The sequence below is a fragment of the Drosophila miranda genome, chromosome 5 (genome assembly GCF_003369915.1).
Source record: "Drosophila miranda strain MSH22 chromosome 5, D.miranda_PacBio2.1, whole genome shotgun sequence".
Classification (NCBI taxonomy): domain Eukaryota; kingdom Metazoa; phylum Arthropoda; class Insecta; order Diptera; family Drosophilidae; genus Drosophila; species Drosophila miranda.
The window spans coordinates 927,042-952,386 of NC_046678.1; the positions used below are offsets into that span (position 1 = coordinate 927,042).

General features: G+C 36.1%; 2 protein-coding genes across 8 annotated transcripts; one reads left to right on the forward strand and one right to left on the reverse strand.

Moving 5' to 3' along the window:
• Positions 1-1,601: 1,601 nt before the first annotated feature.
• On the forward strand, positions 1,602-9,036 carry LOC108164497 (glutamate receptor ionotropic, kainate 2). Of its 7 annotated transcripts, none has more exons than XM_033394418.1 (15): positions 1,602-1,764; positions 1,832-2,032; positions 2,112-2,525; positions 2,581-2,747; positions 3,339-3,392; positions 3,542-3,706; positions 3,774-3,935; positions 4,603-4,806; positions 4,907-5,110; positions 5,172-5,276; positions 5,409-5,666; positions 5,833-6,339; positions 7,402-7,599; positions 8,186-8,576; positions 8,637-9,036. In XM_033394418.1, the coding sequence occupies exons 2-15, from the start codon at positions 1,873-1,875 to the stop codon at positions 8,912-8,914; spliced, it is 3,267 nt and encodes a 1,088-aa protein (XP_033250309.1). In that variant the 5' UTR covers positions 1,602-1,764; positions 1,832-1,872; the 3' UTR covers positions 8,915-9,036. The 7 variants fall into 7 exon arrangements, with proteins under 7 accessions (XP_033250309.1, XP_033250310.1, XP_033250312.1 ...); XM_033394419.1 differs by having other exon boundaries at positions 1,894-2,032; XM_033394417.1 differs by lacking the exon at positions 1,602-1,764 and having other exon boundaries at positions 1,786-2,032.
• Positions 9,037-12,210: 3,174 nt separating this feature from the next.
• LOC108164449 lies at positions 12,211-24,637 on the reverse strand. Its single transcript, XM_017300165.2, is given in 7 exon segments — positions 12,211-12,261; positions 12,263-12,647; positions 12,727-13,131; positions 13,302-13,418; positions 13,484-13,737; positions 21,402-21,521; positions 24,394-24,637. Coding segments are annotated over 6 exon segments (1,233 nt in total). The 5' UTR covers positions 21,423-21,521; positions 24,394-24,637.
• Between the last annotated feature and the right edge of the window lie 708 nt (positions 24,638-25,345).

Genomic DNA, 25,345 nt, shown 5'->3' on the forward strand with positions numbered 1-25,345 from the left:
ACTAGAAGGTGTTCCCCTCGCTATTATCTCTCTCATTTCTGGGTTTTCTAGTGCTGCTCCAGATCACACTTTCTTATAAATAGGATAACGTTAAAAAGTCGCCGTTGTGTCAGGCGAATAGTTATTTCTGACCAAGTCTTTCACTCAGAGCTCTTTCTTTCACTCCCTTCGTCTATTTTTTAGTGTTGGTGTGCGTGTTAGTCGACTTTTGTGACATAACTTAAATTTTTGGTAGCTGTTAACCTTTAAAATTACCGGTATGGTCTTGACAAGAACACACCACCCGACCCTCTCTAGTTAAGGCGCCTATAGACAAACTCTAGGACAGAGTCACTTAGCATTTGGCTGTTATATATACATAATTCCGAAAGTTTATAATTTCAAACTACTGTTCCATATGATCTTTTGGGAAAATAACAGCAACTACACCGATTTTGAATAGACGAGCTATTCCCTAAGCTTAGATGATTTTAATATTTTTATACCTGATACTCAAAGTGTATAGAAGCCAGAAGGAAGTGCTATCGACCCTATAAAGTTCATACATATTCATATTCTTGATCAGAGCAACCTGTGACAATACAACTGCATTTCAAAATTTCGCCCCGTCCTCTTCCGTACAGCATCCACAGTTTTGAAGAGAAAACTAAAAACTCAGAGTTATAGGAAACGACCATATCTACCAGGTTGACGAATCTGGATCTGATCGGATTATTATTATAGCCAGAAGAAACAAGTCCATTTTCAGCTGCTACGCCACGCCGTCCACGCGCTTACTCATTTTCTGTCTCTCTCTAACACACTCTTCGTAGTGCAATGTGTGCGTCCTCTGGCGGAGGTGAGCCAAACTGACTGAGTATCTGGTATAAATGAAGAATGAAGTTCCAGCTCCTTAAAAGTGGAATTGCTTATAAATTTTTTCCATAAAATTTTATAAATGTTTATATAAGCAAATAAGCGTTTCTTAGAAATACTTCCAGCTTGTTTTAGCTGTAAATGTATAATGTATCTCATTCGACAAGAACCGGCTGCATTTATCATTTGTTATCCACTTTCCATAGACAATGTGCTGCGTGCGAAAAATAACCGATGATTTGGTAAAATATTCGTACCTTTAGTCTTCTTTGAGCATCTTTAATGATTTGAGCATATTTTGTTGGGAATTAATGCCACCAAAGAACTAAGCTCTTAAAATATAACCAAACCATTTGAAGAAACATTAAAATTTGTAAAAAGCTCATATATGAATGTATCTCCGGCTCTTTTAATTTATGGACACGAATAAAAAATCCTACGAGAGGTTTTTTTTTTAACATTTTAGGGTATTTTATTAATTATAAGTATAATGCGCAATGTGTTCCACTCATCTATGCTTACCATTTAATTTTTGTCTCGTATTATAGTTTTCATTCTGTTGTACAGTTAAATTTGTTTAAAACGTAAATTTTTCTAAAAGTTTATAGATATGAATTTGTACCGGTTACTTCAGTTATAGCCATTTTAGCATATTTGTTTTTTTGAATCTAGCTTTTTTTTACTTTGCCAGAACCTCAGCAGAGGTTTCAAATTTGACGCACGCGCTTCAGAGGACAGGCGGCAGGCGCACAAATGTGGGGGTGAAAAACATTGAGCTTGTGGCCAAAAACTGACTTTTATTTATGTATTTTTGTTGATAAATTTATCGTGTTGTATTTACGTGAAATCAATAAAGTTTTAAATGATAAAGAAATAACACCAAAACAAAGTTAATCGATTCGAATGATGGTAATATAAAAAGCAATGATTTTTTTTTAATTGCAGTCTGTTCTACTTCCATTTCCATGTGGTTCAGATTCATGTTATGACTGCAATGTAAGACACAATTTGCAAATCATGTTTTATTGCTTTTGTAAGGTACGACAACGATACAAACGGGAAATAGTTATTAACGAAACGAAAATCAACGACAGTAATTTTACCAGACTATGTTTTGTATATATATTATTATCAATGGTTTTCATTGCCAATGCTCTACCACCAGTAATTCGATTAGGTACGTTACACCTCACATTTATAACGCTATCACGTGAATGAACCATCAATTAATATTTTTGCTATCTGCATTGCCAAAGGTGCAATATTTACAGAAGATGAACGCGAGAGCAGTATCGAATCTGCATTTAAGTACGCAATATACCGCATCAACAGGGAAAAGTCTCTTTTACCCAACACTCAACTTATATATGACATTGAATATGTTCCGCGCGATGACTCTTTTCGGACAACAAAAAAGGTTTGCCGACAATTGGAGGCTGGAGTTCAAGCGATTTTTGGTCCAACAGACCCATTGCTTGCTGGTCATGTACAATCTATATGCGAAGCGTATGACATTCCCCACATAGAAGTTCGCATTGACCTTGAAATGAATTCCAAAGAGTTTTCAGTCAATTTATATCCATCTCACAATGTTCTAACATTAGCATATAGGGACTTAATGGTATACCTAAATTGGACAAAAGTCGCCATAATTTACGAAGAAGATTATGGTAATTTGTACTATATTTTAAGTGCTACAGTTTAACATTGAAATTTTTTATTTAGGACTTTTTAATTTGATGCACTCCTCGAATGAGATGAAAACCGAAATGTATATAAGGCAAGCTAGTCCGGAGACCTACCGTCAAGTTTTACGCGCCATTCGCCAAAAGGAAATTTACAAAATAATAGTTGACACAAGTCCATCGAATATAAAAACATTTTTCAGATCCGTACGAAAAATATTTGTGATTTGATTTAAACATACATACATATATACATATGTACATGTACATGTAGCACTACAGTGCTATTTGGGGAATTTTGAATGATTTTATACATTGCAAAAATTCACAAACAGTAATCCAAGTGGGATCAAATTGTAGGTATCTATGAAGAAAAATATTAAAATATTTTCGGAAAAACAACCAAAGTTTAATAAGATTAAATATCGCCTTGTTTTAAGATTTATTTTTTTGACCCGTATAAGGTTCCGAACTCTATAACTTATCAGTTTTCTTCGCTGCAGTAATACAAATTAAAAAAATAATAATTCAGATAGGCTAATAAAAAAATATGATTTGAAACGTTGTATTTTTCCAATATTTTGTTTTGCCATCTTATTTAAAAAACAATGATAGTTTAACAATCGCTGCGGATTGTGTTTGCAGTTGCAGGTATCTACAATTCTTTAAGACCTAAATGGCAATATTATTGTATGTACATATATATATGTATATATGAAAATAAGAACATGAAGAAAATACATATCAATACATCTCTGATATTTTCTATGACTTGAATAACTATTAATGAAATTTCAGATACTACAATTGCAAATGAATGACCACCGATATCACTATATGTTTACAACGTTTGTAAGTATTTATATATATGTATTTGTATATGTATATGTATATATATATATATGTATATGTATATATGTATATATGTATATGTATATATATATGTATATGTATCTTGTATCATAAAAAGATAAACATCAAATAAAAATGTAATTTAACAGGATTTGGAAACGTATGATTTAGAGGACTTTAGATACAACAGCGTAAATATTACGGCGTTTCGTTTAGTTGATGTCGGTAGCAAAAGATATTTGGAAGTTATTGATCAAATGCAGAAGCTACAACACAATGGATTGGACATGATCAATGGAATCCCATATATACAGGTTAAAAACAAAGACTCGTTTAAATTCGTGTATAAAAGAAAAATTGCAATTGTCTGAATACTTTCAGACTGAGTCTGCGCTGATGTTCGATTCGGTGTATGCATTTGCGACTGGATTACACTTTCTTTATTTGGATGATGGTAGCCCAAAAATTTCGGTTAAAAACTTATCCTGCACCTCTGACGTAACCTGGGATGATGGTCTTTCATTGTATAACTATATAAATTCAGTAAGCTCCAAATTAAATTAATAATAATAATAACATTCTGAAAAAGAAGGGTATCATTATTTTTCCAAATTTTTCCACCATGTCCCTTAATTTGAACGTACATATGAAAATCAGAACAAAAACAAAATTACGTAGAAACAAAGACACGATGAACTAACAACTCATATTTAGTTAAGGCTTATTATTTTGTTTAGTGCTGTTTTCTTGTTTTTTTTTGGATCCACTATGTCCTTTATATCGCGGAACAATCGGACGGTTTAGTTGTCAAATTTAGTTGATATAATTTACGCAGAAAAATGTTGTTTTGTTTCGACAGTTCGTATTTTCCGGATTGGGAATATAAAAATAGCGAGTATTTTCTACTATGCAGGGAGACTTTATGGAGAAGAAAGGAGACTACACGAGAGGTTCTCAACAATTCTGAGCCAAGTCTGACTATTTCTAGTGAATAACCTGACAATCTAACAGTCGGCCTGTGGATTTGCGCATTCGTTACAAAATAAAACTACGAAAGCATTCCATATACATTTGTTCAAAAAAAGAACCATTTGCTCAATATTCTTTAACGCACACCGGGACGGTAGATATATTCATATGTACATATTTATACATATCTAAAGACAAATAATGCATCATTGTATGTTTTTTGTTTTTTTTTTCTTTTCAGGCTGCAATAGATGGACTGACTGGTAATGTCAATTTTGTGGAAGGTCGTCGAAACAAATTCAAAATTGACATTTTAAAATTGAAGCATGAAAAAATTCAAAAGGTCGGTTATTGGGAATCAGATATGGGAGTTAATATATCAGATCCAACAGCATTTTACGACTCGAATATCGCAAATATAACTCTAGTGGTTATGACAAGAGAGGTTTGTTTTTTTACATATGTACGTGTGTATATATGAATATATTGTACATAGTGTATTATGTACGTATGTCTGTGCATAAGTTACATTGCATATATTTTAGGAGCGACCATATGTTATGGTAAAGGAGGATACAAATCTTACGGGAAATGTCAAGTTTGAAGGCTTTTGTATTGATCTTCTTAAAGCTATTGCTCAACAAGTTGGATTTCAATATAAAATCGAGTTAGTCCCCGATAATATGTATGGGGTGTATATACCGGAGACCAATTCTTGGAATGGAATTGTTCAGGAGTTAATGGAAAGGGCAAGTATTACGAATTGACTAAAATTTGTTTCTTGAATCTAATAAGTTCATAAATTTTCAGCGTGCTGATCTAGCGGTAGCGTCAATGACAATTAACTATGCGCGGGAAAGTGTTATTGACTTTACAAAACCTTTTATGAACTTGGGCATTGGAATTCTATTTAAGGTAAATTTTTGTTTTCATTGCGCTAGTGTATATTTACACATAATTACATGTAGCTAATAATTCATGTCTAGTTTTTAACATTGTAGAATAATTACCTGATAATCACTTCACATATATGGCCAAATTTAATAGGTGCCGACAAGTCAACCCACACGGCTGTTTTCCTTTATGAACCCATTGGCAATCGAAATATGGCTTTATGTGCTAGCTGCTTATATATTAGTATCCTTCGCACTATTTGTGATGGCTCGATTTTCGCCATATGAGTGGAAAAACCCCCATCCATGTTACAAGGAAACGGATATTGTGGAAAATCAGTTTTCCATATCAAACAGTTTTTGGTTTATAACAGGAACATTTTTACGACAAGGATCAGGACTGAACCCAAAGGTATAAATAAAAAAAATCAAATTAAATTACATATGCAGATATACAACATATTTATGTTAATATGTAAGATTATTTACATGCCATATGCATAAAATTTGTGTGCTTATTTCCCCATGGATTCGTTTTTAACATAGTACACATTAATGTAAAAATTGTTGTATTTCAGATTTCAGATCGAGCTCAAACGAAGTTTTTTTCGTTTATGAATCCACTTGCTATTGAAATATGGTTCTATATAGCATTTGGGTATATTTTTGTATCAATCTCTATTTGGATAGTCGCACGATTATCACCAATCGAATGGGTAAATTCTAAACCGGCCTGCTCAATGGCCTGTGACCATGTTTTACATAAAATTCGAAAAGCAAATCACACAGATGAACAATTGGAATTATCAGACTTGACAGGCATGCCAGTAAATGAGCAAGATATTATTTTAGATGCCAACTGCAAACAATATAACACAAATAATTGCCTTGAAAATGAAACAGAAACTAAGACAAATAAAAGACAATGCGTCCTTCCCTTAGCACCGTCTAATGATGTTGACGACGCTGCTTCGGATGATAATACAGTGGAATTAGTTAGCATTCAAAACAACTTTACGTTAAAAAATAGTTTTTGGTTTGCAATCGGCGCTCTTATGCAGCAAGGTTCCGATTTATATCCTAGGGTATGCACCACGATTTATATTTAAGTAAATGTGCATATGAGGCACCATGCAAATTGGTTTAATCTGTTTATTTTATACAAGTGAGTCGATGTTATGAAATCATAAAAGTAAAATTCTTTTAATTTAGTCGGCTTGACTATTTTAATTTATGCTGTAATTCTGATGACTTAATTCGTGCATGTTCCCCATATACACATATATGTACATACATAAATACATAATAAGAAACAAAATAGACAAAATCATAAAAAGTGAGCACATTTCAGTTGTTCGGTTAAACTAACCAACAAAATTATAATCGGATTGAAAAAGTGCCGCTTTTTGTACGTGATAAATTTCAAAATTTCACAACAATTTAAAAATAAATTAAAAATTAAACAATAACAGCAACAATATATAAATATGTCACTATTTCAATCCAGGGATATACATACCTCAAACTTGTTTTGCGTACAAATTGGACACCAATATTTTTCAAAGCAGTAATTCAAATATTTAATTAATGTTTCAATTGGTAACTATGTTAACTATTTTACAATGAAATAATTCAGAATTATAAAACTAAATACAGTATAGCATATCAAAATGTTCTATGTGAAAATTAAAAAAAAAAACCCTGTTTGTACGCAGACATATGGTATTTTAGTTTACAAAAATTTTCTCGATGATTTCATAAAAATTACTTTAATTGGTTATTATGTAAAAACGTAAACGATTTTGGGGAAATTGGAATACACAATAACACTTGGCAGCAAAATCGAACTTTTTTTTTACCCCACGAATGAAAGCAAATTTGTCTTATAGAAATAGGGTATTTTTTAAATTTAAAAAAATGGTTTTTTTTTATTTAAACAATGCCATAAACGGCGGCTAATTACTGCACCGATAAAAATAAAATATAAAAACACAAGTAATCAAAAAAAAACCTTGCCATGAAACATTTTTAAAGTAGCCAATCTATTACGCAAAGTCGGTTTGGTTCGTGGAGTAAAAATGACTTTGCATAGTGCTATATGGGTTTTTTTTTTTTATTTACCTTTAAAATCCCTTGTTCTTTCTCAGGCAACATCTACAAGAATCGTCGGCGGATGTTGGTTCTTTTTTTGCTTAATTATTATATCCTCTTATACGGCTAATCTGGCTGCATTTTTGACTGTGGAGCGGATGATTTCACCTATAGAAAGTGCTTCCGATTTGGCAGATCAAACCGAAATTTCATATGGTACTTTGGAAGGTGGATCAACAATGACATTTTTCAGGGTAAGTATTATAATTCGAATACAAACAAAAATACAATGTAGATTTGGCAGTAAAAAAAAATAATAATATCATGCATAAAAAGACGGAACAATAGCTGTTAAGTACACGAAAACAACGGTGGGAACTTATTTTCAGATTGTCCCGATTTTGAATACAGGGTGAGACAAATTTTATGTCACTATGTAAACATTGAATCGAACTTGGGAGACCAGTTTTAGAAACGTGAATTCAGTAAAACTTTAACCAACCATTCAATGTTTATATTGCGACATAAAATATGGCGCACCCTGTACATAAAATAATTATTTAAGCTGGGTATCATATAGTTAATTAACTGTCTGCAGGTTTGGTTGTCGTAACGAAACTATAACCAGTTGGGTTGAGCGGTGGAGATGTTATCCTGCTATCTGAACGTAAGGGTGTGGCGACACTGTAATCTCCTCTGATGAATGGTTTTTAAAAAATGTCTACCTCCTCAGTTTCCCGTACTTGCAGACTGAAGTTTTCTACTTTCTACTACTTAAAATTAAGTTTTTGTCTTCAATTCCATTATTTTTGTAATAAGTACTTAAAGTGTTTTTTTTAGGATTCTAAAATAGGAATATATCAAAAAATGTGGCGTTATATGGAGAATCGAAAGGCGGCTGTCTTTGTTAAAACGTACGAAGATGGAATTAAACGTGTAATGGAAGGAAACTATGCATTTTTAATGGAATCTACAATGCTGGATTATGCTGTTCAACGTGACTGCAATTTGACGCAAATAGGAGGCCTTCTCGATTCGAAAGGCTATGGCATTGCGACCCCTAAGGGTTCTCCGTGGAGAGATAAAATTTCACTTGCCATTTTAGAATTGCAAGAGAAAGGCATTATTCAGATATTATATGACAAATGGTGGAAAAATACTGGGGACGTTTGCAACAGAGATGACAAAAGCAAAGAATCAAAGGCTAATGCACTGGGAGTTGAAAATATTGGTATGTTTGTTTAATATTGTTACTCCAAAAAGTGATGATCGAACGACATTTTCCCTTTAGGTGGCGTGTTTGTTGTTCTCTTATGTGGTCTTGCACTTGCAGTAGTTGTGGCCATTTTCGAGTTCTGTTGGAACTCAAAAAAAAATGTACATATGGAAAATCAATCGCTTTGTTCAGAAATGGCCGAGGAGCTTCGTTTTGCTATGCACTGCCATGGATCCAAGTCTAAGCATAGACCGCGAAAACGTAATTGTCTGAAATGCTCTCCCCGACCCACATATGTGCCGTGTAATATAAGTACACAAAATGCGGGAGTTCACTATAATTATTTTAACTAAATAATGGACTATCACCTCGGAAAATGGTATAGACGTATATTATATGATACATGTGTATGTTTGTTCATGTGAATAAAAAGATAAGATATTTTTGTAATACCTTTAAAATTATCATTGGTAATAAATATATTAATTTATTAATAATGAAAATACTGCATTTTGTATAGCATATGTTCGATTTTATCATACATTTCAAGTAATTTGCTATCAAAAGTTATAATTTTGTTCCCCCACTTCCTTTTACAGATTAAGGTTACTTAGTTTAGAACTGAAAAAACTAAAAGCCATTTTTTTCGTTTAATTTTGTATTTTGTTTTTAAACCCGATACTCAAAGAGAATGTGAAGCATTCCCAACCCCATAAAGTATAAACATACGATATATTCGTGATCAGCATCGAGCCGCGTCAAAGTAGATATATGTATCTGTCTGTCCGCCCGTCCGCCTTATTGAGTCTTAATAAGTACACATCCGCAATACACATTCATTCAAAAAAATTGATTTTTAAACAATGCGCCATATGTCCATGATACAAGCCGCGCTCCAGTTGGATGGACCATGGGCCGTACGATACGACCGACTCAACGTGCGGAATAGTAAAATCCCAAATGGGATGATGGACTAACTAAGAAATTTTCGGACCATCCCAGAAATGGATGGTGAGTTGTGGGAATAGGTTATTAATTTTCAGTAGGGACAGCAGGGAATATAAAATCATCTACACGACTTAAATATAACCTTGTTTTCTATGAGCGGGTATTTACTCCAAAATACCTAAAAACATAAGCAACCTAAAAATAAAATTAATTCGTTTCCACTTTGTTGACTGGTTTTAAAAAGGGTAAGTTAAAAAAAATGTGTGGAGCATTCATCGTACCATATATTTTTTTATTTTTAGATTCTTTACTATTCAATGTACAGTATATTTTACAATTAACTTCTCAAGACATTCTTAAATTAAACATTTAATAATTTGGTTAATTTTAATTTTGAAAACAGCAACCATGCGTAGATAATTCAACATTTTTGAAGGGCAATACGGATTTTATTGCTGACATTCAAAAATATACATCTATGTATTTATTTTGATTGATAAATGTATACTATGCCTTCTATGTATATGTTAAAATTATGTCATTATTGTCACGGAACTCACAATTAAATTTATTGTCAATTTCAATAAAAGCATGTATGTATAATACATGCTTATGTATTTCTTTTATGAGTATAAGTGGTTATGTACAAGCATTTATTTACCATAACAAAACCAAAATATATATATTAATAATATATTATTTATTAATATTTAATTTACAATTTTTGTATTTTGTTACTCTTTACAAGTGACAGTACAAAATATATGTACATACATATGTACGTACTTTATGGGCCTTTTAATTGAGGGAATATTTTTGTTGTAAAGTCCGATATGTTAATTAAATGTAAACATGTATGTACACACATATATGTATGTATATCTTCCAAAAAACGTTCTACCAAACCAAAGTATGTACGTAAGTTTGCTCATACATAAGTATTATAATAATATAATAAATGGTTCTGATGTATTATCTTTTTTCCATTATTCATGCTTCTTTTCCTGTTAAGCCTTTTTAATTGTATAATGCTGATTGTAGTGATTTTTTTTAGTCAACGCATCCTCTTACATGAATATGTAAATATTGTTTATACGTACGTATAATTTGTCAAAAAAGTTTGTCTACTTTATATATCGTGATATGTTTTCCACAACTAATTAGTAAACTTTTTTTGTATAATCCTCATGTAGGTACTTTGGTGTGAGTCACTAATGTTTTAGAATTGTTTTATTTAACTTTTATTTTGGCTCTCATTTTTATGATTGTAAGCAACTGGATGATAAGCCCTCGACTCTGAATTCATACACTCATAACTATGCTATTTGAGTTTTGATTGTTTTGTTTTGGAAGCATTTGGGTAATTCCAAACGTTGTCTTATTATTGTATACAAGATAGTAAGTATGTACATTTGTGGTATGTGCAATATATATGTATGTACATTTTCATAGATATTTCATTTGTACACACATATCAACACTTCATCAGTTAATATGCACGCACATGAATTATATACTATACATACGTATGTACATACATATATGTATATTGTTGTAAGAACATAGGAAACCAAGCAAATTTAAATTCGCTCAATTGTTGAAATTCAATGATTTTGCCGCTTTATCTCAAAATGTTTTTAAATTGACTATAATCTGCAAGCTAACTTTGTATGATAAATATTTATGTATACATCCATATATACTTATGCATATCTAAAGATTTCTTTTGATGTAAAGAATTTGATTGAATTTAATATCAATCAGCGCTTTGTCTAGGATTTTGAACTAATGATATTTATGTATACTGATAATACGCTACAATTATACAATTTTTGTATATATTTAAGCATAATGTATTTTTTACTCTCAGTATGTCATGTAAGTTTTCTATATCTTTATAAAGTACAAAAATATAAAATTAAATTTGTTTCAAGGAACTTTAATAAAATAGCAACAAATACAAGATTTAAATCTTCATGACGAATTAATTTCAAATTAAGGCAGAAAACGATTTTCACACTTAAAAGAAAGTTGTTGCCAACTCGTACTGTAAATATTGTGCAGAATCGATATACATATTTAAGTAAGCAAAATCTTGTTAATTACGTTAAGGTCGAAATTAAATTTGTTAAAGTATTTTCAGTGTAGTCAATGTCACCGGTTAAAAAAAATTATACTAATAACTGACGTATTCAGAGAATTCGTTTTCGAGTTGTTCAGTTTTTGGTATTTGTTGCGTTAGGAAATTTAACTGACTGTCATTCACTAAATCAGCTAAATAGTTCACATCAATAGGCTTAGAGTGAAATCCGAGTAAATCCAATTGGTTAAAATGGTTTCCACTGGAGTCTATTTGATTTTTTTGTAGTTCTGTAGGTGTTGGTGACTCCTTCAATGGCCATGTCATCAATCCTCTTATAAAACGCTGGAAATGTTCATTGGGTGTTCGCTTAAAAATAAATTAAGGTATAGGTGAAACTTATATTGCTGTTGTCATGACTCATTCTAAGTCTAAGTCTCATTCTGTATCAAAATATAAATGTTTGAGTACAGCCATAGGTCCGTCTCTAATGTGAATATGTTTATGTTTTATTTTTATATTGTGGACGAGGAGTTTAATGATCAAGGTGTAGGCAATTGATAACTTTTTATAAAAGGCAATAGAAATAATTTATTTTATTTATTTATTTATTTACCTCTTTCAGCAAGGACCGATTTCTTTCTCTGAAGTGGGATGGTCGATTAGGGTAGGTCCTTGTAATTCCAATAACAGAATGATCTCTATCTGGTAAATCACTTGAATATACCTCAGTAGCAGGGATTTGGATGCGGGATCCGCGGCCTGATTGAGCTGTAGCGTAATTTCCAGAGAACATACTTTCAGCTTCTTTATGGGCTTGTCTAGCGTTACCATTGTAAAGAGCAAAGTTCGAATTACCAATACGACGTGTGGTGGCTCGAACGCGATTCCTATGTTCGTTTTTATTATTTTTGTTATTTTCAAGGTTTTGCCCGCTTAGAATTGACATGCGATTATTGTCGCTATATTGATAGCTGCCACCTTCTGGACTTCGATTTTCATCCATTAGAATAGAATCAGACGGACTGATGGGTTGGGGCCTGTATGACGATTGAATGCTATAAAAACAAATAATTGGAATTACAAATATTACATTAGTTGCAAAAGTTCGATTCACCACTAAGAGTTAGTTCTTACTTTTGACCGTTAGCAATTTCTTTAAGCGCGGCTGCTCGTGCCGCTAACTCCTCATCTCGGCGTTGCTGCGTTAACTCCTTAGCGCGTTCCGTCCATATGAGCTCTTTAAGTTTCTGAAAGCTGCCCTGTACAGCAACCGAGTTTTGGTTTCCGGTCAAACTAGCTCCCGTTCCATTGGGAACTCCCATGTATCGATTTTTACTTGACCTACGTGTGCCTGCATTTTGCTGACGCCCTTCAGACCCATAGAAACGAGCTTGGATTGGGCCGCCAATGCCACCTGATCCGAGATCTACAAATCGCTGACGCTGCTCAAAGGTCATTCGTTGCGGCGTAATTGGTTCTCGGCTCACAACACGACCAAACACAGGGGAACGGGCTCGTTCTCTTGCGCTCATCCTAATTCTAATTTTTGACAAAAAAACAAAAAAAAGGTTATCTGAACAAATCATCTTGGAAAAGTGAAGAATTAGATTTTTCAGTATTTAATTTAATATTTCTACTTTAACTAAAAGAAAACAGGGCACCAATTGAGAGTCTTTGAAAATTGTTTGAAAATTAAAGTAATTACTTACGATCCCAGAACTCGTGAGTTAGAATAAAGGGGATCCCAAACATTATATGTAAAGGGGTCACGATATGTTGGTATTTCATTTGTTATTTCAGCAGCTCGAGATTGCCTTTTTGAAAATCTGTTTTATGTAAGTGAAAGGTTAATTTCGACTTTCTGAGGATGACAACTTGTAATTTAACTTACATCCACATAGCACGAAGCTGTTCGCATGTTGGCTCTTGTGCGCTAAGAGAAAATGTTTTTGGTACAAACACTTCACCGACCGCCCTCACTCCGCCAGAATTCACTACGGTTGACGAGTCTTCACTTTTAACGCCGTTATTATTATTCGCATTTCTTTGCGAAGGATATTCGCGACCACGCGTGCCTATGTAGTTTCCATTTCCTTGTTTTAGGCTTATCAAGATCACCAGTACATCTATTTGTATAAACTTCATCTGCAAGGATTTAATTTATAGATTTAGTTCAACTTTTTAGTTTTAACGTTTAGTTATTAATGTTATGGACATAGAAAGGTGCATATATAGAATGTTCTTGAAGTTAGAGCCCTTTTGGTGTTTTGCGATCTGTTTAAACTGTTTTGTTTGTTGGATAAAGTTCAGTATCATCTTTTTTTTAAACCCGATACTCAAAGAGTATATGTACATATGTATAAGAGGGAAGTGGATGTGCCGCCGAGATCTCAGAGACTATAAGAGCTAAGCTAACAAAATGTTGAGTATTTTAAAATTCCGTCCAGCCCCCACGAAGGAAGAAAACACAGTGTTCGGGCCAGCCGCCAAATAATAACCGTAACTTTAAGCATTATTATTGTATGAGCAGAGAGAGCCGCCTATGTTGTAAAACGTTGACTTTCTGCAGAGCTGCTCCGCTCTCCCGCTAAAGGGGCTCTCAGCCGCCGCCACTTCGGCAATCACTTTGATCTGGCGCCGTCGTCTATTTTAGTTCTATGCTAACCCCTCGGCGCATTGGTTGCATATCGATCTCGCCTAAATTCTATCTGGCCATAGCAAACAATCGGTTTCCGCTAAGCTACCAAAATTAAATACGAATTATAAAGATTAAACCAAATTCTCTTTTCATTTTTGAAACACATAGGTGCCAAAAAAGCTTGGCATCTCAAACATAGGTGACCCCCCGACGTGATATAAAACCATTGCTTAATCGCGTTCCGTTAAAAACACTTATTAATTATACAATATTTTGTTGTTGGGTAGTTTAACTACCAACAAATACATTTGTGTGCATGTTGAAAAACAGTTTAAAGTGAAAATTCAGTGAGAGTGCGGCTGGAATATTTATATACAAATTCCGGTACTTTAGGCGTGGAATCTCTCATTCTCTGCGCAGCTGCAGCCGCGGTTCTTAACTTTTCGTGTCTCGATAAGTTGACCGCCGCGGAAGTCGAGGTGCGCCTTGATATGTTGGCAGAAATTCGAGAGGAATTCAATAAGGCCCATAATGAATTGGAGGCTCTCGATCAAAACGAGATTGGGAGTGAGCTGCGCGAAAACGTCGATACTCTTTTCATATCGTTGAAAGCTGAGTTGCTGGCTGCTGTTGAAGTAAGCCAGTCACACGCCGCTGCCCATTCCACGACTCTGCCAAACCATTCCGGACATAGTACCATCATCATGGCTCACAAGCAGCGACTTCCTGAGCTGAAGGTGCCTAAGTTTTCTGGCGGATACGTCGAGTTTTCTGATTTTATGGCAATGTTCAAATCGGTGATTGAAGCGGATGCGGATCTCAGTGACATCGAGAAATTCCAGCACCTTCGCTCTTGCCTCGCTGATGCGGCTTTTGATTCGGTTCGATCGTTGGAGCTCTCCAGTGCCAATTATCGTGCGGCTCTGGATATACTTAATAAACTTGGGCTTAAAATTCTTGGGCTAACGAGGGTAGACTCGCCTTCTGCTAAAAGGCTTCGGGAGTTTTCGGATGCAGTCAATTTACACATGCGAGCGGTGCAGACATTGGGAACTGCTGAGAAGATTTCAGGATTCATGGTCATCAACATGCTGCTGCAGAAGTTGGATTCGAAGACGCAAGCCAAATGGCAGGAGCACACATCGTCGGATGCTATACCTACCGCAGAGGAATTCTTCGAATTCTTGCAGCAACGCTGCCAGAAAATGGAGCGATTACAATATGCTACAGCGACACACGCTAGTAGCGATCAGGTGGAAAAAAACCATTCCTATACGCAGGTTAAGAAAACGTTTGTAGCTTCCAACTCGTCCGCCGACCCGTCTGTATGCGTCTTTTGCCACTCAGCGGGCCATGGAATATACTCGTGCAAGATATTCGGAAATCTCTCACCGTTGCTGCGCCACAAAGAAGTGAAGAAGCTTTACCTATGCTTCAATTGCCTAAAACCGGGGCACCGGACCTGCGCATGCAATAGTGGAAAATGTCGAGTATGCGGCGGTAGGCATCATAGTTTGTTGCACTTCGATAGTATACAGCCCACAACACAAAGCTGCCCAGGTATTACTCCTCCCGATCTGGCCGTTCAACCGGACACTCTTTCCGTTGCAGCTCGCCTCTACCTTCGTCTACCTCTCTTGCTGCCCAAGGTCTTCAGTCTGATGTCGTGCTTCTGGCTACAGCCGTGGTTCTCGTGAAGAATCGGTCTGGCGTTTTAGTTCCTTGTCGTGCCATCTTAGATTCAGGATCGCAGCTGCATTTCGTCACAGCGATACCAGCGTTTCTACTGAGGGATCCACCATAAGCATTTGTATGCATTCTCGCACCTCTGCTTACACAACTACGCTTACTGCTCTCATCGCCCCCACGATTACCGATTCTCAACCAAGTATGACAGTAAATGTATCCGATTGAAGTATTCCATCTAACATTCAGCTCGCTGATCCTGCATTTTTCAATCCTCAACGGGTTGATCTCCTCATTGGTGCGATCGTTTTTTATGATCTCCTCTGCGTAGGGAAAATCAAACTCACCAATGGCCTGCCTCTTCTGCAGAAGACCCGGCGTGGGTGGATCGTATCTGGCGGTGGACAGAAGGTATCAAGCTCGGCGCTTTTGGCCACGCACAGATTTGGCCAGATTCGATAGCTGAGATGGAAGCAAGGTTGGATAAAACTCTTCGTATGTTTTGGGAAGTCGAGAATTATGTGGAGGCTGGGTTGAATACCAAAGAAGAAGACGATTATGAAGCACATTTCGTAAATAACAATACTGATCGTTTAAGAGAATCTTATGCTCAGGCTTATCGACGGTTCATCAGTCTGGAGCGAAAACTGGAGCGTAATCCTACACTCAAGAAGCGGTATTCCGCCTTTATTAGGGAGTACATTGATTTGCATCATATGCACCAAGTCAACCCTGATTCCCGTAGCCTCTGCAAATATTTTTTTTTGCCTCATCACTGTGTCCTAAAGGAGGACAGTACGACGACAAAATTCCGTGTCGTTTTCGATGGATCCGCAGCTACATCAACTGGATATTCTCTAAATGATGTGATGATGACGGGCCCTGTTATTCAGCCTGCATTGTTCAACATATTGATTCGCTTTCGAACATATCCAGTCGCTCTCACTGGGGACATTTGTCAAATGTACCGCTGCGTACGAGTGTCTCCACCCGACAATTTGTATCAGTGCATCCTATGGCGAGATTCCATCGAGTCCGAGGTTGAAGTCTACACATTAGACACCGTCACATACGGGACGAGGGCTGCATCATTTTTAGCGGTCCGCGCAATGCACCAGCTGGCCATCGACGAGGGTGAGTCCTACCCTCTTGGCTCAGCTGCTCTGCGGCAGTCGGGCGGTAATTCGGTCGCACAGGTCATGGACAAGATGCACCAAACATCAGCTTTACTGTCCCGTGGTAATTTTAGACTTAGGAAATGGTGCTCCAGTCACCAGGAAGTACTTGAGGGAACCCCTGAAGATGACATAGAGAAGTTTCTAAAGTTTAATGATGGAAGCGACATAGCCAAAACTCTCGGCTTACCGTGGGACCCTGCTTCGGATCAGCTGCTTTTTGCCTTGTCCGCACTGGACACAAACTCAAAGCCATCAAAGCGGTCGGTTTTATCTACGATTGCTCGGTTTTACGACTCTCTTGGATTGATAAATCCAGTCATTGTCAGGTGCAAAATCTTCCTTCAGCAGCTTTGGAGAGAAAATTTGGATTGTGATGAAAGCCTACCCTCAGCGTTGCATTCAACTTGGATGGACTTGAGATATAGTTTGGCAAGCATTTCTCGGATCTCATTTCCTCGCTTGGTTCTTCGTTCTAGTGTGGCTACAGAAGTTCAGGGATTCTGTGATGCCTTAGAAGCATATGGCGCTTGCGTGTATGTCGTGTCCAGGGAAGCCCAGTCTTCGAGCCACGTCTTGTGCTCCAAGTCGCGAGTGGCGCCACTAAAGACTATATCGATTCCTAAGCTGGAATTAAGTGGAGCCCATTTACTTGCGAAAATCATGCAGAATGTAAAGGACATGGAAATCTTTACAGGTCGGTTCTATTGCTGGTCGGATTCGTCAACAGCATTATCTTGGATTAGGGACGAGCCAGACAAATTTCAAGTTTTCGTGGCAAATCGAGTGGCATCAATTCAGGAGTTGACGGCAGCCATGGAATGGCGCTATGTTCCCACATCTTTAAATGCTGCTGATATTTTCTCGAGAGGCTCGCTTCCCAGCCATCTTATCCAGTCAGAGCTATGGGTCCACGGCCCATCCTTTTTGCTAGGCTCCAAGGATAAGTGGCCTGTATCTCCTGCTAACGACATAGCAACTTTGGAGCTTTGCAAGAGAGTATTGCTAATCACGTCACCACATGCCGATCTCACGTCCGTATGCAAATTTGCGAATTCATTCTTTCGCATGCAGCGCACATTCGCCTACATGCATAAATTTATACATCGTCTTAGGCATCCAGGACTCACCGTTTCTGATATTCGGCAAGGAACGCATCTTCTAATTCGACACATTCAGCTGGCAAATTTGTGGATGGACATAAAGGAGATTCGGCGCAATGGTCAAGCCATGAAATCCAGTTCTATTAGTTCGCTCAACCCGTTCATCGATCATTCTGGACTACTTAGAGTTGGAGGTCGTCTTGGCAACTCATCGCTAGGATTTGACGCTCAGCACCCGCTCATTCTGCCAAAGGGACATTCCATTACCTTTGCGCTGATAAGATATTATCACGAAAGAAACCTCCATGCCGGACCTATTGGAGGTATTAAAGCAGTGTCAAGGGTCGTCAGCAAGTGTGTGAGATGCTTCAGGACTAGGCCGCGCATGGTTGAACACATCATGGGAGACCTACCTAAGGAACGTTTTGAAGGAACTCGAGCATTTAAAGTTACTGGAGTAGGTTACTGTGGACCTTTTTTCTACCGATCAGAAATCCGCACGAGGCCTCCGATCAAGTGCTACATTAGCGTATTCATCTGCTTCACTTCTAAGGGCTTCGACGAGCTGCGCACTCTGATCTGTCAGATCACTGCAATTGTTAACTCTCGCCCTTAGCTCTCGCTTTCAGAAAATCCTGATGATTTAGACGTTTTGACTCCTGCTCATCTGCTTCTAGCCGGCCCCCATGAGCAAATCCTCGAGCCTGACCTAACGAAGCTGAACTACAATCGTCTGGATGGCTGGCAGCGGGTCACCCAACTACAACAAATATTTTGGAGCCGTTGGCGCGAAGAGTATCTCACTCTTTTGCAAGAGCGCGCGAAGTGGCGTACCTCCGCGTAAAACATCTGCAAGAACGATCTCGTTCTTGTGAAGGACGAAAATCTTCCTCCAATGCGTTGGCCACTGGCTAGAGTGGCCGATGTCGTTATGGGCAAGGACGGAGTGTGTCGCGTCGCTGACCTGAAGACATCCTCAGGAAACATCAGGAGGGCCGTCACTCGGCTATGTTTGCTGTGCCTTAAGGAATCTGTTGAGAGACTAGCTCGCAACGGGGGGAGTATGTTCGGGCCAGCCGCCAAATAATAACCGTAACTTTAAGCATTATTCTTGTATGAGCAGAGAGAGTCGAGAGTGTTGTAAAACGTTGACTTTCTGCAGAGCTGCTGCGCTCTCCCGCTAAAAGGGCTCTCTGCCGCCGCCACTTCGGCAATTACCTTGATCTGCCGCCGCCACTTCGGCAATCACTTTGATCTGGCGCCGTCGTCTATTTTAGTTCTATGCTAACCCCTCGGCGCATTGGTTGCATATCGATCTATCGGTTTCCGCTAAGCTACCAAAATTAAATACGAATTATAAAGATTAAACCAAATTCTCTTTTCATTTTTGAAACACATAGGTGCCAAAAAAGCTTGGCATCTCAAACACACAATTTTACAGATTTTAAGAAAACAGAGAACGCAGAACCTTTAAAAATTACCATATATAATCTTCATTGCCGAATCTTATTTAGACCGAATGATTTTTAATTTATTATAAGGAACGAATGAAATTGCAATCGAAGTGCAAGAAATAATCTTACAACAGCTAGCGGTCGTGGTTCCTCTCTTTTTCTCGCGAAGAGATCACCCCTCCCCATATTAACCACGTAAGTATATACTGACTGGGTATAAATGTAGACGCTCGTGCCGCGGCTCCCAACGTTCCCTCTTGTTATACATGATTGTCGATTTGGCGGGAAAATTGATTTGTGTAAGGTCTATGAGAAAGCGTTTCCGACCCCATAAAGTGTATATACATTCTTGATCAACTTCAATAGCCGAGTTGATTGAGCCATGTCTGTCTTTCTGTGTGTCTGTGTTGAAGAATGACCATCTCTAGCAATGCACGCATGTATTGACAGACATATGAGTATGTAGACGTATGTATGAGTGAGAGACGTAACGAAGCGACGTTCTCTTATCTCCCTTTTTGTTCTCTATTTCGTTCGGTCTCTATCTGCCTGCGAGCAGAGCATTTTTTAGTCACAAATAAACCTTACATATGAATGGTTGCGTTTTTACTTTTCGGTACAAGAACTTCCCTTGCAACGGCAGCGAAATTCTGTCCAACAGTCTGTCCCTATGAGCGCCTAGTTCTTAGAGACTATAAGAGCTAGAGCAACGACATTTTCTTTGATATCACACTATTAGAAATGTATTTCCAAACACAAATAACGAAAATCTGTAGAAAATCAAAAACACAGAATTATAGAGAACAACTATATCCACTAGACTGCAGAATCTCAATCAGATGGTATCATTATTACAGCCAGAATGAAGAAAATAATTTCGTTTCTTCTCGCTCTGTATCTCTCTAATACACACGTTTCATGGCTTTGCCTGTCGCTCCAGATGAGCGACTAGATCTCAGAGACTATAAGAGCTAGAGCAACCAAATTTGGTATCCTCACTCCTGTGATACCCAACTGCACAAGTGTATTTTAAAATTTCGCCCCGCCATCTTCCGCCCCCACTAAGGACGAAAATCTGTGTCATCCACAATTTTGAAGATAGGAAAAAATAAAAACGCAAAATCATAGAAAATTACCAGGTCTAATATAACATACCTCTATACTCATTTCGAGCATCGGCTATATAAAATAGGAAAGGTTTCTATATTTCATTATTGGAAAATAAGCACTGAATATTTTATACAAAATGTTATACAAATAGTCCAAATTTGCACAATTTGTATTTGTATTTTGTCTTATATCTTTGAAACCGTTCCCAATGAACTGACTTTTTTACTATTTTTTTTTTTTTACATTTTGTCGTACGAATTCAACTTAACGCCAGAATGGAAATATCCATACGCGGATACCAGGACTTTCAAACCTCATGAGCCTACTCCAGACGGTTTCATACCGTGCTCCTTCTGGATTACTAACTAACCGCGCGGTCAACGGGCATCTACATGACAAGACAGCTTCGATATACACATATGTAACTTCGACATATAATATTATGCTTCCATACATACATTTTTTATAACTTACATATCTCTCTGATATGTAAAAAAGTTTTGGCAGAAATTAAATGTCTGATCGCCAAATAGTTTCTGCTCAATTGCGATTCATCGGAGGCATCGGAGGCCCCTAAGTATGTATCTATATAAGCTATTTTACCTTTTTTTAAAACACACATAATAAACAATTGTATACGCACCAAAATCCGGTAACAATGCATCTTAGTAATGTCTTTTTTAGAATCCCGAAAAGATTATATCAAAAGAAAACTGACTCCGTTTTTCATCGGATTGATATGTATTCAAATATTTAGTTGTATCTATTGAATTAGAGAAAAATTGTGATTAAATTCAAAAGAAGAAACCCATTTTATTTTGTGTTAATAAAGCATGCAAAAAGCTTGATAATAATTTTTGTAGTGTTAGCATATGCATGTACATAAACAAAATCAAAATGCCGTATCCGGCATATGCCGCTGACTTTCAAAATTTAAGATAATTTTATATTGTGCCATTTTGTGTCAACTTATCCTGATAGTAATTATTTCGTATATGGCAGTCGTACCAAGACAAAAAAAGGTAAAAAGTACGTACGTATGTAAATACTTCCCGTTAGTAATAACATAAAAAGCCAGGGGATCAAACCATGTTTTTTTTTGTACACCGAAGACTATACAAAATTGTGCTTTATATTTTGTATATTTACATATGTATGTATATAGATGTAAATAAATATTTGTAAGGCCTCAAACCTACTATTTTAATTTTAATGCAACAGTTTTCAGTTACTGATTCAACATATCCACAAGGAATTCAATTACTTTAGATTCGCTGTACTGTAAAAACTCTTCATAGGGGAATGAAAAATTCTAACAAAATTACTCGACCTTAGTTCAATATTTGATACCATTATTTACTGTTTTAGTGCATGTTTTAGTAAACGCAGATATTGGTGAAAAAAATCGGTTAATATTTTGTACTATTGAGGTTATAAAGCTATTGAATCCGATTCCTTAAGATTCTTTCCTGTCAGGGCACTACTTTTGTAGTACTTTAAAAAAACAAAAAAAATGTGTATGCCTTTACGTATGTATGTACGTACAATGTACATACATACATAGTAATTAATAAATATATATAGGCCGTTTTTATGAGTTACTTTTAGACAGGTTTTACGCAAGGATAATTATACAATTACACCTGTATCACATCGGATTAGATCACAATACATATATATAAAGAAACAAAGAAACTAACTAAGAGAAGCTCTCTCCTCTACCCCACATCAGACGAACATATTCATCTGTGATCAAAATTTTTCGTAGATTTCTTTTAAAATGTATGCAAAATTTTGAATAAATCTAAGAAAAACAAATTACAAAAATGTACAATCAGTACGTAGTGAGACAGTACAGTAGTGAGTATTACATATTTTGATTGTGCGTTTAATAGTGCAAGTGCGGTGCTGGTCGAAAAAACAGTGCATATAGCTTGAAAATGTGCAAATGTCCGCTTTATAATTTTAATTACTTTTTCCGGTATTTATGGGATTTTCCAATTTTACAATTCCTCATAAAAACGAAGTTGCATTTCTCCACCCACTGTCCCATTCCATCTATAATGAAGCGTAAATATTTTGGATGGCATTGTTTACGAGAATTCCAAGTTTCAGAACCGTGTTTCTCCATCCCCAAACAAAAAAAGTATGTAATTGTTATCATCCTGTTGTAAGAAACCCGAAAATCATTGAAAAAGATGTAAATACAATTAAAGTAAATATTACATTCAGTACAACAATATGTTTAATGGTTAATGGATTAAAAAACTACTATATAACTTTTCGGTTTGTATAGTAAATCAGTTGGAATCGCCAGGAAGGGAAGGGACCATTATACCAACCAGGACCAACATCTATATAAAGATGTTATAGGAATGAACGCTCAATTAGATAATTTAATTACATTTAATTATTACATTTTTGTGAATATATGGTTTTAAATAACTCACAATGTTTTCTGTTGTTGGGAAAAGACAGCAAATGGATATATATTTTGATATTTAGAAGTAGACCTTTTCAACCATTTTATATATTTATCATATTGTTTTTAAAATACGCTTTAAATGTATCTGCTGTCTTAATTGTTAATTTAAATTTGGATTAAAAGTAATAGGTTTATTGGTGGCAGCAGGGAACGGGACTGCGACTGGGCGAGGAAGTTCCAGGGTGTATAATATTCGGCGCGCCGAAGCTATCTTTATTACTGGTTCATATGGTATTTACTTTAGTTGTAAGATTGTAAAAGCATGCTTAGCAGCAACAGTCGAGTCAATTATCCTAATTAATGAACACACCATATAGGAACACTCCTTCGAAAAAATTGGCAATGTTTAAAAAAATGTACTTCAGAAGTAAATAAGTTTTTTCTCCACCAATAATTAGCGATATTGTTATTGGATACGATATTGGCGGACTACTGTACCGACCCCTTTTGTATTTCATTACGGAAGTTCGTTACTATATCAACTCGGATTCTGTTCGAGATTCTCGGTTCTTTAAACGGATTGAACGATTTCTCCTCTGCTTTGCAAAGTTATTCAAAACTATATTTAACCTCTTAATTCATACAGTTAATAATTAAAGGATATCATACAAAATGGCTACTGGTAAAGTCAGCAAATGGCTATATTTATGTATATACATTTATTTTTAATTTATATTTATAACTTAACCTTTTAAAACACTTTAAAAATTGTTTCAAGTTGTCTTGTCTCTTAAGTTATCTTGTAACAAAGGTAGACATATTGTAGACATAGTGAAATAAATACTCTCGCTAGATCAAGTAAATTTAATCTATTTGAAGTAATATGTGTATCTAAATGGGTGTTTGGGTATTTGTTTAATTTTATGAATGGAATTTATAGAAAATCTTGATATGTAATACACTATGTACATACACTTATGTGAAAGAATATATTTGATATGTATGGATACACATTTGAACCTATGTATTAAAAGCATGCGCGAAAGCCATCTACTAGCTGGATACATACTAGAAATATATGTATACAGTTATTTAAAGTAATCTGCTAAAACTCATATTCACATATGTAAGCAAATTTCACTTTATTTAAATATTCTTCACAATTATTTTCTATAAACTCGTTTCCCAATGCAAATATGCTGAAATATACCTGCAATAAATATTTGTTGGTCTACGACTTTTCCGACGTTCTAAACTGAACTAAATTAAGGTGGTCTAGAGATGAATCGAAGGAAGCTTCCACACAGACTGTGTTAGGCTATCGGTTTTTACTTTTCCTTGTCTTTGAATTTCGTTCTAAAAAGCTCTCAGCGCTGCTATCGGATAGCAAACGACCTTCACTGGTCCAACGATTTAATCCGACCTAACGGCATACAGAAATATGTCATATTAATTTAATAACTACTACCCAACCAGCTCTTTTTACTTTAATTAAATTAATTAAAAACCGGATGATTATTTGAAATATAGAATACTTGTAGGGTCCTTTATGTAAGGCGATATTTACAGATACTATCAGTTCTCTATATTTAGTTTGTGTTATCAAAGGTTTTAAAATTGGGATGAACCGACCGCTATAGTATATATGTATGTACATATGTAGCTGCCAAAGAAACGATCGGTCAAAAAACAAGTATTCTTTCATGAATGTTTTCTGGCAAAAATTTGAAATTAACGGGATCTATTGTGCTACATTTACATACGTATGTACCTCGTCCGAATGGTCAGCAACAGAAAATATCTATCTTTAACACTATTAAAATCCAGACCAGCGAACTTAATTCTACAGTTTGAAAACAACATGCTGCGAAAATGTTAGACTTTATCAAAATTATTTTATTTAAAGTTTTATAAATATACAGACCGCATTCTGTTTTCTTTGACGACGGACTACAACAGTGTCACCAGCCGCAGCACCTACTATGTCTCCCCCACTGCAAGTCCTGCGAGTGCCCCAGCAGTGCCATGTGTGAACAGAGCACAGAAGAGCGCATGTGTCCTCTGAATGTTCTAGGAAATCTATGTGAGTATTGGACCATCAGATGTACGGCTCGTTCCACCACTTCTTTCTGCTTTGACAAGATCTCGCGCTGCGACAGTGC

Coding starts and splice junctions, on each gene's coding strand:
- LOC108164497 (XM_033394418.1), top strand. CDS start 1,873: ATGTTTTATTGCTTTTGTAAGGTACGACAACGATACAAACGGGAAATA. Junction 2,748..3,338: donor TAAAAACATTTTTCAGATCC/GTACGAAAAATA, acceptor ATGAAATTTCAG/ATACTACAATTGCAAATGAA. Junction 3,393..3,541: donor ACTATATGTTTACAACGTTT/GTAAGTATTTAT, acceptor GTAATTTAACAG/GATTTGGAAACGTATGATTT.